This window comes from Phoca vitulina, unplaced genomic scaffold (genome assembly GCF_004348235.1).
Source record: "Phoca vitulina isolate PV1807 unplaced genomic scaffold, GSC_HSeal_1.0 scaffold40, whole genome shotgun sequence".
In the NCBI taxonomy this organism is placed as follows: Eukaryota; Metazoa; Chordata; class Mammalia; order Carnivora; family Phocidae; genus Phoca; species Phoca vitulina.
The window spans coordinates 18,694,922-18,708,056 of NW_022589743.1; the positions used below are offsets into that span (position 1 = coordinate 18,694,922).

General features: G+C 41.2%; 1 protein-coding gene across 1 annotated transcript in view; it reads left to right on the top strand.

The window, feature by feature from the left end:
* Positions 1 to 13,135, top strand: part of MYO1D (myosin ID) — a 354,208-nt gene that overhangs the window by 83,796 nt on the left and 257,277 nt on the right. The window contains exons 2-4 of the mRNA XM_032429253.1: positions 7,704 to 7,912; positions 10,469 to 10,562; positions 12,459 to 12,624. Coding sequence (XP_032285144.1) covers positions 7,704 to 7,912; positions 10,469 to 10,562; positions 12,459 to 12,624 — 469 coding nt within the window. The remainder of the gene's footprint in view (positions 1 to 7,703; positions 7,913 to 10,468; positions 10,563 to 12,458; positions 12,625 to 13,135) is intronic.

A 13,135-nucleotide genomic window follows, 5' to 3' on the forward strand; every position in this document is an offset into this window, starting at 1 on the left:
CTCTGAGTACTTCCCTACTTTCTGGCTCAACAAGGTATTCCAGACTCATCCTATACTTCCCCTGCCCCAGCTCCAGAATCAGTTTTTCTCCACGGGACCCTGGGTCTTTTTAGTTAAGAATACAAGCCAACATCCGGGTGTCATTGCTTCTAAGCTCCCTCAGAAGACAGAGCTAGGAAATGTGTGCACATATATCTCTCTCTCCCTTTCCCTTCCCTATGCCCCACCACATACGCCAAGTTCAAACTGATACCTCCAGTTCCAAGTCAACCCTCCCAACACTTTGCAGCTTCCTTCCCTAACAGTGAAAAACCTGTCTCGGAGGGTGAGTCAGAGTAGATTCTATTTTAATTACATTTTCCTGGAATATAAGTTACTATTTGTATCTAGATTACGCGAAGCTGCCCATGTGAAAGGAAAGGTTCTTTTCTGGTAGAACATTGGATATGGCCCATTAAAAACTAGGTGATACCGTGCTGTACTTAATCTCCCCACCTCCCATGCTTGACTCATAAGGAAATAAGAAAAGTGAGATTAAGTACATAAATCTTTTTTTAAATGGTAATGATGGTAGGTGATTTAAAGTCTTACACACTCGATGGCCTGAATTTTCTCCATAAATGGGATGCAAACCATTTGCTGAGAGAACGGAGGTGGGCTAAGGGGACTCATTCCTTCATCCCTTCATTTTTTTGATTCCTCAAATATTTAACCAGCTCCTATAAGTTCCAGGTACTATATTGCATGCTGAAGATAAAGCAATGAACAAGGTAAATATGGTCTGTACTCCTCTGGAGACAGACAGAAAACAAACAAGAAACTTCTTGTGGTAACTACCATAGAGGGAACAAGCGTGGGATGCTGGTGGACAGGGCAGTTTAGGTGGGGACAGATCTTGTTTTATTCTTGGCCAGAGCACAGTCATCAGGAGTAGTTGGCATGAGATAAGCCAACATCTGGATGTCAGATTGGCCTCACATTAAGGCTTCCCACTGAAAAGATTTAAGGATAGGAATGAGCATTTAGATTTATATTTTATGGAGAATGGATTAAAAGGAAGTCATGCCAATGGAGATGATACCTGCGACAGGGAAGACACCTGTGACCTCGTATTCTTGCTGACGCTGTTCACTATCTACATTCTCGACCTGGAGGAAATTGTGCCCTATTGTTGGTTTGATTTGCATTTCTTTAAATGTAAGTGAAATCGGGCCATTTTCATGGAATTTATTTCGGTACAACTAGTTGTATTCGTTTCCTAGAGTTGCTGTAACAAAATACCACAAACCGAGTGGCTTAAAAGATGAGACACTTCTTATCTCACAGTTCTGAAGGCTAGAAGTCCCAAGTCAAGGGCCATGCTGTGTCTGAAACCGATAGGAGAGACATCCTTCCTTGCCTCTTCCCAGCTTCTGGGAGTGGCCTTGGCTTGCATCTCTCTGCCTGTGTCATCACATGGCGCTTTCCTCTTCTCATAACCCAGTCATGTTGGATTTGGGCCCACTCTGATGACTTCATCTTGATTCCATCTGCAAAGCCCTGTTTCTAAATAAGGACACTTTCACGGGTACCAGGGATTAGGACTTCAACGTATCTTTTCTGAGGGGAGGCCACAGTTCAAGCCATGGTGCTAATGATCTATGGTCTTTGTTTTTCCAGGGGCCCGGTCTGTTTTCTAACACTGTCTATTGACATACATTATTGGCATCTTTGTTGGCTGTTTTGAAAGCTCACCATTATCATACCAAAGTCTTCAGGAACACCTGTCATGTGATCTCCGTTATCTCCCTCTTCTGTACTTTCCTTCTTTCTGCCTCAACTTTGTTTTTCCACGTTGTTTTGCTCACTTTTCTCCGCCTTTTCTTCTCGCCCCTGTGTCTGGCAGTGTCCATGCCCATTCTCCTGTCTGTTAGTGTAGCCTTCATTTCTGTGAGGTTTTCTCCTCTTCTGTTTCCTTGAGCTCTTCTGGTTTCCCGTCTCCTTTTCCAAAAAATGGTTTGAAACATGATTTCTCTATTTTTAAATGGTGTTTTCTTTGATCTCTTGGTTTAATGGGATATATTTTCTTTACGTTCTTTGCTTTCGTGCAGAAATATTTTACCATAATTTTTCTCCTTCATGACATACTTATTTTTCGTGGGTATTCTTGATCTGCCCTTTGTCTGTCAGTTTCTTTGCCTACTTTTTTCCTGTAACATTGAACGGTCTACTTCTGGAGAATTCTGCTCCAGGGCCTGGCGTTTGTAAAGGTGCTTCTTCTCTCTTAGCGACCTCCCTCAACTATGTCGACTTCTCATGGCACTTCCAACCATCCTTCATAGATCATGTGTCAGAGTCGTGGCTGGGTTTTTGTTTCCTAGTAGGTAATGTTTTCTGGCTTTGTTTGTTTTGTTGTTCTTGATGATTTTCAGAGGGTGCAATCGGGCCAAGATAACCATACTCTATCCTCCTTAAATCGGAGTCCCTTAGGTGGTATTTGAAGTTGATCCAGGATCCAACCCTAGAAAACCTGAGTGTTTAGAGATCATGAGAAAAGGAGGGGCCAGCAAAGGAGATGGAGGAGGAAAACTCAGAGAAGGTGGCCCCACAGAAGCCGCGAGAAGAGTGTGTTGAGGAAGCAAGAGTCAGTATCAAAGGCTGCTGAGACACCAAGTAAGGTGAAGACAGAGAATCAGCCAGGGGATTCAGCAGTGTCATTGGGAACTAGCTTTGGGCAGCAGGCTGGAGTTGCTTGAGGAGATAGTAGAAGGCGGAGAGATGGCTTGTGCCGGTGAACACGTTTCCTGGGCAATATGAATGTTCCCAGCAACTCAGGATTTCATGTACATTGAAGAGGGAAGGAAAACAGGCCAAATCAATGTGATTAAGCAGCTCCTATCTGAAAGCGTACGTTCTCATGAAATAAGGAATATTTACTCATGAATGAAGATTCTCTTGAATACTTAGTATACTATTCACAGAGAATTTTCCTCCTGATTGTAATTGATTTCATGTTGTTTAAGTAGTCAGCCAAGGACAACACTGAATTCTGTTAGTGGGTGAACCGACCTTGGAAGCCTTGAGGGTACCTCTGAAATCTCATCGTCTGAAGTAAATTCCCTCTTCTCCTCCACCCAGCTCAAAGTTAAATATATTTTTGCCCTTCATGTACAGTAAGTGTTCGGATTCTGTCCAATTTCCCTTTGAAGTAACTCACATTTCCCTTTCTCTCCTTTCTACTGCCATTCTCGGCCTTATTGACCTCTTTAGCTAGAAAAGTCTTTCCTGATTCCTCGTTTCCAGTCACGTCGAATTTAAACCTCCCCAGCCTGGCTTTCAGAGCCTTTCACAGCAGTAGAATCCAACTCCCTCCTACTTACCCAGCTGTTGCCTTACATTCCCTGACATAGGCTTTCTGCTCTAGGAAGGCCAGCCTCCCTCCTGTTCTTCCAGTCTTGCCACGTGGTTCTGCCTTCACGCCGAAGTTCCTGTCGAGCTCACCTTAGTCCACAGCTAGCACTTCATTATCTGTAGGATCAGTTGAGGTATACACCCCCCACTCCCCAGGGTCATACTTCCCTGTACGGTTGTGCCCATGACTGATGTGAAGGAGCCCCGAACATCTCGACTTCCTGTTGTACCTTATCTTTTGTATAAATGATGTGCAAATTAATGGAACTATTTTTTTTAAAAAAATGTTCCAGAATTCCTGTACAAGACTGTTGTCCTCCAAAGGCATTACCTTTACATCTTCTCCATGGCTACTCATTAGTTCAAACATGTTTTAGGGGCCCCTGGCTGGCTCAGTCAGAAGAACAGGCGACTCTTGATCTTGGGGTTGTGAGTTTGAGCCCCACGTTGGATGTAGAGATTACTAAAAAATAAATAAACTTGGGGCACCTGGGTGGCTCAGTCGGCTGAGTGTCTGCCTTCGGCTCAGGTTGTGGTCCTGGGGTCCTGGAATCAAGCCCTGCATGGGGCTCCCTAGGTCTGGCAGGGAGCCTGCTTCTCCCTCTCCCTCTGCCTGCTGCTTCCCCTGCTTGTGCTCTCTCTGTAAAATAAATAAGTAAAATTTAAAAAATAAATAAACTTAAAAAAAACTTTTAGAACCTTTTTGTTTCATTCAGAAGCCAGTGAAAATACCTGGCCCATTCAGTAATTATCTTTAAACTTCTTAAAGAAATTGAGGTTTTGTTGTTCTTTGGGTTTTTTTTAAGAAAGGGAAAGAGTGAGTGTGTATGAACAGTGGGTGGGGGAGAGCAGAGGGAGAGAGAGAATCCTCAGCAGGCTCCACACCTAGCATGAGCCAATGCAGGGCTCGATCTCACAACTCTGAGATCATGACCTGAGCCGAAATCAAGAGTCAGACGCTCAACCAACCGAGCCACCCAGGCGCCCCAAGAAATCCAGTTTTAAAAATCAGTCGCTGTTAAGCTATTTTAAGTATTTTGGAAGTTCTAAAGAAAAAACAAATCTAAACAGAGCGAAGACCAAAATGTCAGTGTCGGAAATGGGGGTATCAAGAGTGGCTTCCTGGAGGAGCTAAGGCTTAGGCTTTTGAAAAGAGTGAGAATGGGCTGAGCAGATGGGTGAAGAAGAGACAAGGTGGGGAGAGGGTATTGTAGGCAGAATAAACCCCATGGCCAAACCATGAACTGTAACAAACCTTGGGTACTCTAAGTAGCTCATTAATACAACAGCAGGAGTGACTGAGACAGAGAGGGGGAATAGGGAGGGTTTGATAGGTCTATGTGTCGTGGGTAGTTAGGAGAGCCAAGTGAAAGGAAATATGGAGGACAGGGCACAAAAGGCCTCGTGGGCTTTGCTCTGGACTTTGCGTACTCTTTAGGTTCCTCTTGGGAAGGGGTGTGTTGTGATCATCTTTGCCAACACAGTGCATGCCTTTATTATCTTACCTGTCATATTATTATTTATTTGCAATACTTCCCTGCTCTTTATTCATTTTTTAATTCCCAGAGTCAGGCCTGGTGTCCGGCACATAATAGATATTGAATAAATGTTTGAAGAATGCATTATAAAAGTTTGTCATAAAAGCTTTTCACAAAGAAGGCATAAAAATGCCTTCCTTGGTCTTTTGTAAGAGATGGCATCACCCTATTTATCCTTGAGAATAATTAACAGTAGTTCCTTACAGCGGCATACCAAGCAGGTGACTACATTACCTGAGTGCTAACTTCTTAACCCAAGGCTTTCCAAGAGCAAACTGGAATACTGCATTGGTGTTAAAGTGTATACTGGCGCCATCTCGCGGTGATTTTAAGCCTTAACCAAATTGAAAGCTTCGTCTGTGATAACCAGAGTTTCAAACAAGTTTCTAACATTTTATAAATTACCGAAGTATTGTATTTAATACTATATTTTGTTGACCCTTTGCCACTATCTTCACACTAAGAGTTTTGGATTTAATGTTTTATACATGTATTTTCATTGTGTTTTACAAACATGATGTCTAGAAGTTTTGATAAGCAAAATATTCTATTTGAAATAAAATGGAATTTCATCATTAGGCAGACCTGGAGTCTTAGACCAGCATTCTGATCTCAGATGCTATTTGCTGTGTCTTAGTTCACAGAGTTCCAGACTTGTGAGGTAATCTTTTTTTTTCCTAACATCCTTCTTTATTTTTTTTCCTGGTTGGACATTGTTTCTAAAACTAAAGAATCATGTCCTTTTAATTCTTATCCTTGAAGACAGCTGTTGAGCGTGTCCTGCAAATTTGCAGGTTAAGCCAGAAAGGCTTGGGTAGTGAACCTTAGCTTTTTATTATTTTTGTGGGTGTTTGAACATGAGTTATGTGGACATTTTGCTTTTGACTTGTTCGTTGATTAACAGCTGAGTCAGGGAATCAGATTATGATCATTGAATTAATTCCTCATGTGTAGGGATTGCTGTGATTTAAGTAGCAATGTTAATATAAAATAAAAGCGTTTTTTTAAATTGTGTTTTTTTAATTTTTATTGTTATGTTAATCACCATACATTAAAAGCGTTTATTAAAAATATTTTTCATGCAGAGCATAATTGGAAGCTTAAGATTAATTGCCCTTTTTTTTTAAGTACTTACTCAATGCCAGAGGGAGAGAGGGATATAATTATCTCCATTTTACAGATGAATCTGAAACACATGGAGGTGAGGTAGCTTTCACAAAGTCTCACAGCTATTATATTTGCAGTGTGAGCATTCAGACCCAGATGTAGAGGACCCCAGAGTCCAGGCTTTTAACCACCATATAAACTCTGTGTCCAACAATGAGGGGGGATTCATAGGAAAACCATAGTAGAAAAATGCACAAGACAACCTTAAAGTGGTTATTAATAGCTTTTATTTAAATATACACTAATTAATAAAAATCTTGGCTTTAATTTATTGTTGACATTATCAGCATCTGCTTGTTTCTACTCCTAATTATAGCCAACAGCCTTCATTCCATTGTGAAGGAAGTTGAAGGTTCTTGCCCTGCTGCACTAGTCCTAAGCAAGAGTGCTTCAAGGCACGGTTGCTGTCTGTGGATGAGCATTTTGCCCGTCTCGGCACTCCCTTCATTCTCGGATACAAACTGTGTCTACCTGTGCCTTTCAGCAGGGGGCGTGTGTTGGCAACAGCTTGTGTAGAAACCTCCATTTGGGTGTTGGCCTGGTTGATGGATGTCTATATGTCAGTTAATATATATAGGGTGAATAGATACGGGTTTTTTAAGTTTTATATTTAAATTTTTTCTTTGTAAATATAGACACATAATTTTGTGCAGTTGCAGTCATATCATATATGCCAGGTTGTGGTGGTTTGTTTTTTTTTTTTCTTTGTTCCTGTGGCTTCCTTCCATCCACCCACATGGCCTTCCTCCTCATCACCCTGTTGTATGTATAAAAGGGTACATAAAACATAACAAGTGGTCTTCCATATTTTTCCATGCTTGTGTAATCATTTGTCAAATATATCTTTGTGCAGTTAGACAGCCAAATCATCTATGGGGCAGCATGCTAGCGTTTTATGGTAAAAAGGTGCGATCATATTATAAATACTTTTAAAAATACACATACCTTTCAACCAGCTTTCCCACAGAAATGAAAGCATTGATTTGTAAGATTATGTGTCAGGAGTATTTTCTACAGTATTATTGATAATAGCAGGAAGGAAGGGGCATGATTGAATGAAGAATGATAATCTATACCGTGAAATTTTAGGCAATCGTTTAAAATAATGAACTTGATGTGTGCCAAAAGCATCTCCTCTACCATTCTCTCTGTTATGAATTTTAGTGTTCTTACTACTTTACTGACATTTTAGTGTGGTTTCAAGAGGGAGAACAAAAGAAATGTATTGGGACAGTTGTCTTTATAATTGCAAATCTGGCTAAGTAGTTTACAAGACCTGCTTTAACTTCTATTTCTTTTCTTAGTAGAGCTCTTAGTGTAGAGCCCCTTCTGGTCCTTTTGTATTTGGAAATAGGGAATATCCAGCCTCCCCCAAATTACATTCTTTCTTCTTTCTTGGCTTTTAACTCCTACTGGTCTTTTCTACCAGCAGCATCTAAAGGGGCACAACCGTAAGCATTGTCTCTAAAATTAAATTCAGAATCAATGAAATGTCAGTTCAGAAACTGTTCCTGGGACACTTGGATCTTCTTAGAAATGAGACTCTTAGGAAAGAGAGCATTTCTATGTAACCACAGCTACTCTTCTGTTTCTTTTGCTTCTGTACAGATTTGAAAAAGGGCGCATCTACACATTCATTGGAGAAGTTGTTGTTTCTGTGAATCCTTACAAGTCTTTGAACATCTATGGGAGAGACACAATCGAGCAGTATAAAGGACGTGAGCTGTATGAGAGACCTCCTCATCTTTTTGCAATTGCTGATGCTGCTTACAAAGCTATGAAGAGGCGCTCAAAAGACACTTGTATTGTGATATCAGGTATTCAGAGGGGATCCCCTGTACTTTCAAGGTCAAAATGCATTTAACTTATTAGGTACTCAAGGATCCAAACTGTTGAATAGATCTTTTTTTTTTTTTTTTTTGAAGTTAGAAACATAAGCAGTTTTATAGGAGAAAAAAATTTTCAGTGAACACCAGATCATTTCTGACGGATGTCTGGTCTTGGTTCATTTATAAATCCATGTTACGTGTGGATGGACTTCTGATCATGAAAGATTCTTCCTCCCATCTCAAGGACATAAAAGTACTGGATAAAATGTAACGAAGGTTATTTTTTTTAAAAGATTTTTATTTATTTATCTGTCAGAGAAGGAGAGGGAGAGAGGCAGGCAGAAGGAGAAGCAGACTCACCGCTGAGCAGAGAGCCGTATGTGGGGCTCGATCCCAGGACCCTGAGATCATGACCTGAGCCAAAGGCAGACGCTCAACCGACTGAGCCACCCAGGTGCCCCACAAAGGTTATTTTAAATAACAGCAGAATGAAAGGAAGAAAATGAAATCCTGAGGTACAACTCAAAGTCAGATTGGCAAGTGGGAGTTAGTGTCACGGGCCATCCAGGCATGGGGACCAGAAATGGGCTGTCCCAGCTGGAGGCTGGAGCTTCAAAGCCTACGGAGCAGGGAGACAGGTGATAGACCCTGTGTGCCTGGGAGCTGGAGCTGAGCTCTTCGCAGAATCTCATGTAGTGTGAATTGGGGATAGGGAAAGTATCTGCCTGCTGGCCCCGGATGGCCTCTCCCACACTGTGGGAATGTATTTTGGTGCTAATAATACCTCACATCTGCATTAGGGGCTTTATACTTGTAAAACTGCTTTTATGACCCTTATTCCATTTTGGTTATCAAAACAATTCTGAGTGCTAAGACAGTTGTGTTTCTACTTTATAGATGAGAATATTAAGGGTCAGAGGAGTTATAATAACTTAGTATTGGAGAATCATATTCTAGGACTACATTATATTCAATTATGAAAGCAATACTACCTGATTATAAAAGGAGGGAGGGAGTAATCAATCATTTAAGCATACAAAGTAAAAGCAAAAAGTCTCTCCCCTTTGAATACCTTGTTACCCCCAAAACTCCAGCAGTAACAGCTGTGAATTTAGTGTTTATCCTTTTTATACATTTTTCTGTGTGTATAACACATATAGTCATACATGCATATTAAATTATATTATAAATGTGTAACTGTTACAGAATTATGTTATAACTGCTATTATGTAACTTGTTTTTCTGTTTAACACTATGGAGTGGACATCTTTTCTTTCTTTCTTTTTTTTTTTTTTTTTAAAGATTTTATTTGTTTGAGAGAGAGCGCACAAGCCAGGGGAGAGGCAGAGGGAGAGGGAGAAGCAGACTCCCTGCTGAGCAGGGAGCCCGATGCAGGGCTCAATCCCAGGACCCTGAGATCATGACCTGAGCCGAAGGCAGACGCTTAACCGACTGAGCCACCCAGGTGCCCCGCAGAGTGACATCTTTTCAGTAGCATGCCTATAGAAGTGGGGGACTGTCTAACACCTGTGCAATATTCCATTGAATAGTTGAATCCTTTATCTGCCCAGTCCTCTACTGACAGGCATGTTATTTGCAGGGTTCAGCTGTGACACACAGTATAGTCTGCAGAAATACTCCTTAAGTCTTTAAAGATTATAATAATAATTATTTGATCCCATTAGTATTTTTACTATTTCTGTAGTATAAATTTCTACAAGTGGAATTTGGGGGTCAGAAGGCATACACACTTAAAAATTGGGGTAGCTTGTTCTAAACTGATCCCTTCTGCTCACCTTATACCAGTTGTCCTGCTTTTCCTGTGACGCCATGTCTGGAGCTTGCTGTTTGGTTTGGTTTTATTTTCACTAAAATTGCTCTGACTTTAATTTTTGGAAGGAATATTTCATCCTTGTTAAGATGAAAAGAAATTTGCTGTAGAGCATAAGGTTATATGAACTGGGGCGCCTGGGTGGCTCAGTCATTAAGTGTCTGCCTTCGGCTCAGGTCATGGTCCCAGGGTCCCGGGATCGAACGCTGCGTTGGGCTCCCTGCTCAGCGGAAAGCCTGCTTCTCCCTCTCCCCCTCCCTGCTTGTGCTCCCTCTCTTGCTGTGCCTCTCTCTGTCAAATAAATAAATAAAATCTTAAAAAAAAAAGAAAGTTATATGAACTTAGCCATGGCCAGTGTTTGAGTCACTAGCTTGTTTTGTTTCTGCTGTGCTTAAAAGTCACTGCCAAGCACCAAGACTCTGGTCTCAGGAATTCATTTACCCCATTTTATCCCTTGATATTTTCTACTTAGTACATCTTAACTTGTAATCTGTTATTTTACTTCTATAATAGTCTTATTTTTTTCTCAGCATTTTCAGAGCTGTTAGAACCTAGACTGTATCAAGACGGGAGGAAATAACTCATAAAAAAAAAAAAGCGATGTAACAAATAATTTTAAGTAAATAACATCAAAATTTGCAACTATTCTGTTACAAGTCAGCTTACTGTTGGTTCCAGTGACAGCGTTAAGCCTTGCACAACTTTTCCCGCAGGGGAGAGTGGTGCGGGTAAGACGGAAGCCAGTAAGTACATTATGCAGTACATCGCGGCCATCACCAACCCCAGCCAGAGAGCCGAGGTGGAGAGGTAAGGGCGGTACGAAGATGGGGAGATGCTCTCTTTGGGGCTTCACTTTCTGCACACACTTGCCGGGGCCGAAGCTCGGATACGGAGCCAGCATTTGTTGATGATTAAATACTATCTCTGCCCTTTGATCTGTGTCACCCTATTTCTATATTCGCTTCTTCGTAGAGAAATACTGCTTGGTAAGCTTTACCTAAATAGGAAACGAGGTAATGCTGCAAGAGCTGGAAGTTTCCCCACTCCACCTGTAACTGCTGCCTTCGGTGTCACACGTGCTCAGCTAAGGTCTTCCCGTGGGCAGATGTCATTGTTCAAGTTGTCTTTGTTATGCTGTCTTCTGAGGAGCCCTGGGTTCCCGGAGGGAAAGGGGGCTCCGGGACGCAGATCCATGCCTTCCCTGAATTGCATTATCACAGCCCAAACCCCTGATATCAGAAGCACTAAGAATGATTCCTTTTTCTTTCTAAGTTTCATGCCAGGCTGCTGTCAGCGTATGACAAGGATGCAGGCTACTGGGCTCTGTCTGCGGGACCCGGCTTTTAGCACCGAGCGCCATGTAGTATTTTCTTAATCCATTTGTAAGGAACAAATGGATGGGGGTTTTTTTGTTTTTGTTTTTGTTTTAAGAAAGAAATGTGGCGATAAAGTAACATGACTTAACTTTCTTCTATGGTGTGCACTTTTTGAGAGAAAAAAAGATTTTCAGAGTTGCTAGTGTGAAGCTCAGTATTTGTTTTCTGAAGAGTCCCCTCCGCATGCACATCTCAGCCTTCAGTTTATGACTAGAAAAGAAAGGATGCAGGGTTGGTACGAAAGAAGGCGGTGTAGACTAGACTTACCCTTCCAGGGCTTTCCTCATTTCTACATAACTGGGCTGGAGGTCAAAGAGGCCTTTTTCTTGACTGTGACACATCCCCACTTCTGATTCTGAATTTGCAATCTCCTATGATGAAGACACAAATATGAGTCAGTTATCTGAATTTCTGTAGAAGCTCGGGAGAACTAACTTTTATTTCTAAAGCCAGTTGGTATAGGCATGTGTACATTGACTAGTGTTTCATGGGCATATCTTACTGTAGTTTTAAAGATGGTCGCCTTTGTTTACCATAAGCATGCAATCCCCCCTCCCCACATTTCAAAAGTATACTTTCATGTGAGAGGAGAGAAGCTGGCAGGGTTATGGGGTGACTTAGAGTCATAGAGGATCTGCTACATTAGTTTATTTCAGTGGCCAGTGTGATTCCTGCAGGTGTGGCCATGCTAGAGGAGTTTTGCCAGGGAAATAAAAACAAAGACTTAAGGACAAGCATAAAGTTAAAAAGTATCCATTGGGAGAGACTGTGCTATAGAAAGTTAGCATTCATTGAGTAAGGAATGAATGTGTCACCCATTCTTTCTTTTCAGAACACATCTTTTTAAGATTTTTCTTTGTCAATAAAACATGTTCACTTAAAAACTAAACATTACAGCATTTTGTCCAAGGTGGAAGTCCCCCGAAATCCCACTGTACATACCCTGTCAAGCTAGGTCCCTATAGTGAAATGTACTAGCCTTTCCCGATTTTTAAGTAGTGACTGACCTATGTGCCTGCCCACACACACTCACGTGGACACATGCACAGACACACAAAGACCCTGCAACACATGTTATTTTGCAACCTAATTTCTCATTCATTAGTTTATTCTGGACCTCTTTCTCTGTCAATGCATCGTATACTAGGAAAAAAAGTTTTTTATCCAGCCCTACTAGTGGACATTTAGGGTTTGTTTTAATATTGCAAACAATGCTGCAGTCAGCATCTTTGTATAAATGTTTGGATGTGCTTTAACAAAACCTGATTTTTCTAAAAGGCCCAGCCTCTAAACTTTTTATAATGACTTTCATTTATCTGTGCCAAAGAGTGAAGAATATGTTGCTTAAGTCCAACTGTGTCTTGGAAGCTTTCGGAAATGCCAAAACCAACCGTAACGACAACTCAAGTAGGTTTGGAAAATATATGGATATCAACTTTGATTTCAAGGGAGATCCTATTGGTGGACATATCAATAACTACTTATTGGAGAAGGTAAAATGTGCTTAATTTCTGAGGGTAATGTTTTCCAGTGCTGAATTTTTTTTTAAACCTAATCATGTGTATAGAATTTTTTAAATTACTTAAAAGTAGTTTTAAATCCTATCCTCCCTCCCTTCCTGCTCCTTAGTTCCTTTTCTGTGACAAGATACTCTTCTTCTTAGCTCCTACAATATCAGGATGGAAAAAGTTTGGGCTTCGTAGATAAGGATTTAGGTGTGTGTGTGTGGCCAGGAGTGGGAGTGGATGTGAATGCGTGCCAACTTCTGGGTAAGATTTGACCAAAACACAATCTAGGACTAATCAGTTCTACTCTTCTGACACATCACCATTGCCCATATGTTTTCCTGCTGTTGTCCTGAACGCATCGCAGAAAAGCCAGCCCACCCATTCCCTGAAATGACGCTCTTTTCACAGAATTATGCCCGTACAACTCTCTTTTTTTAAGTGAGATATAATTGACATTTGACACCACGCACATTTAAGGTATACAACACACTGACTT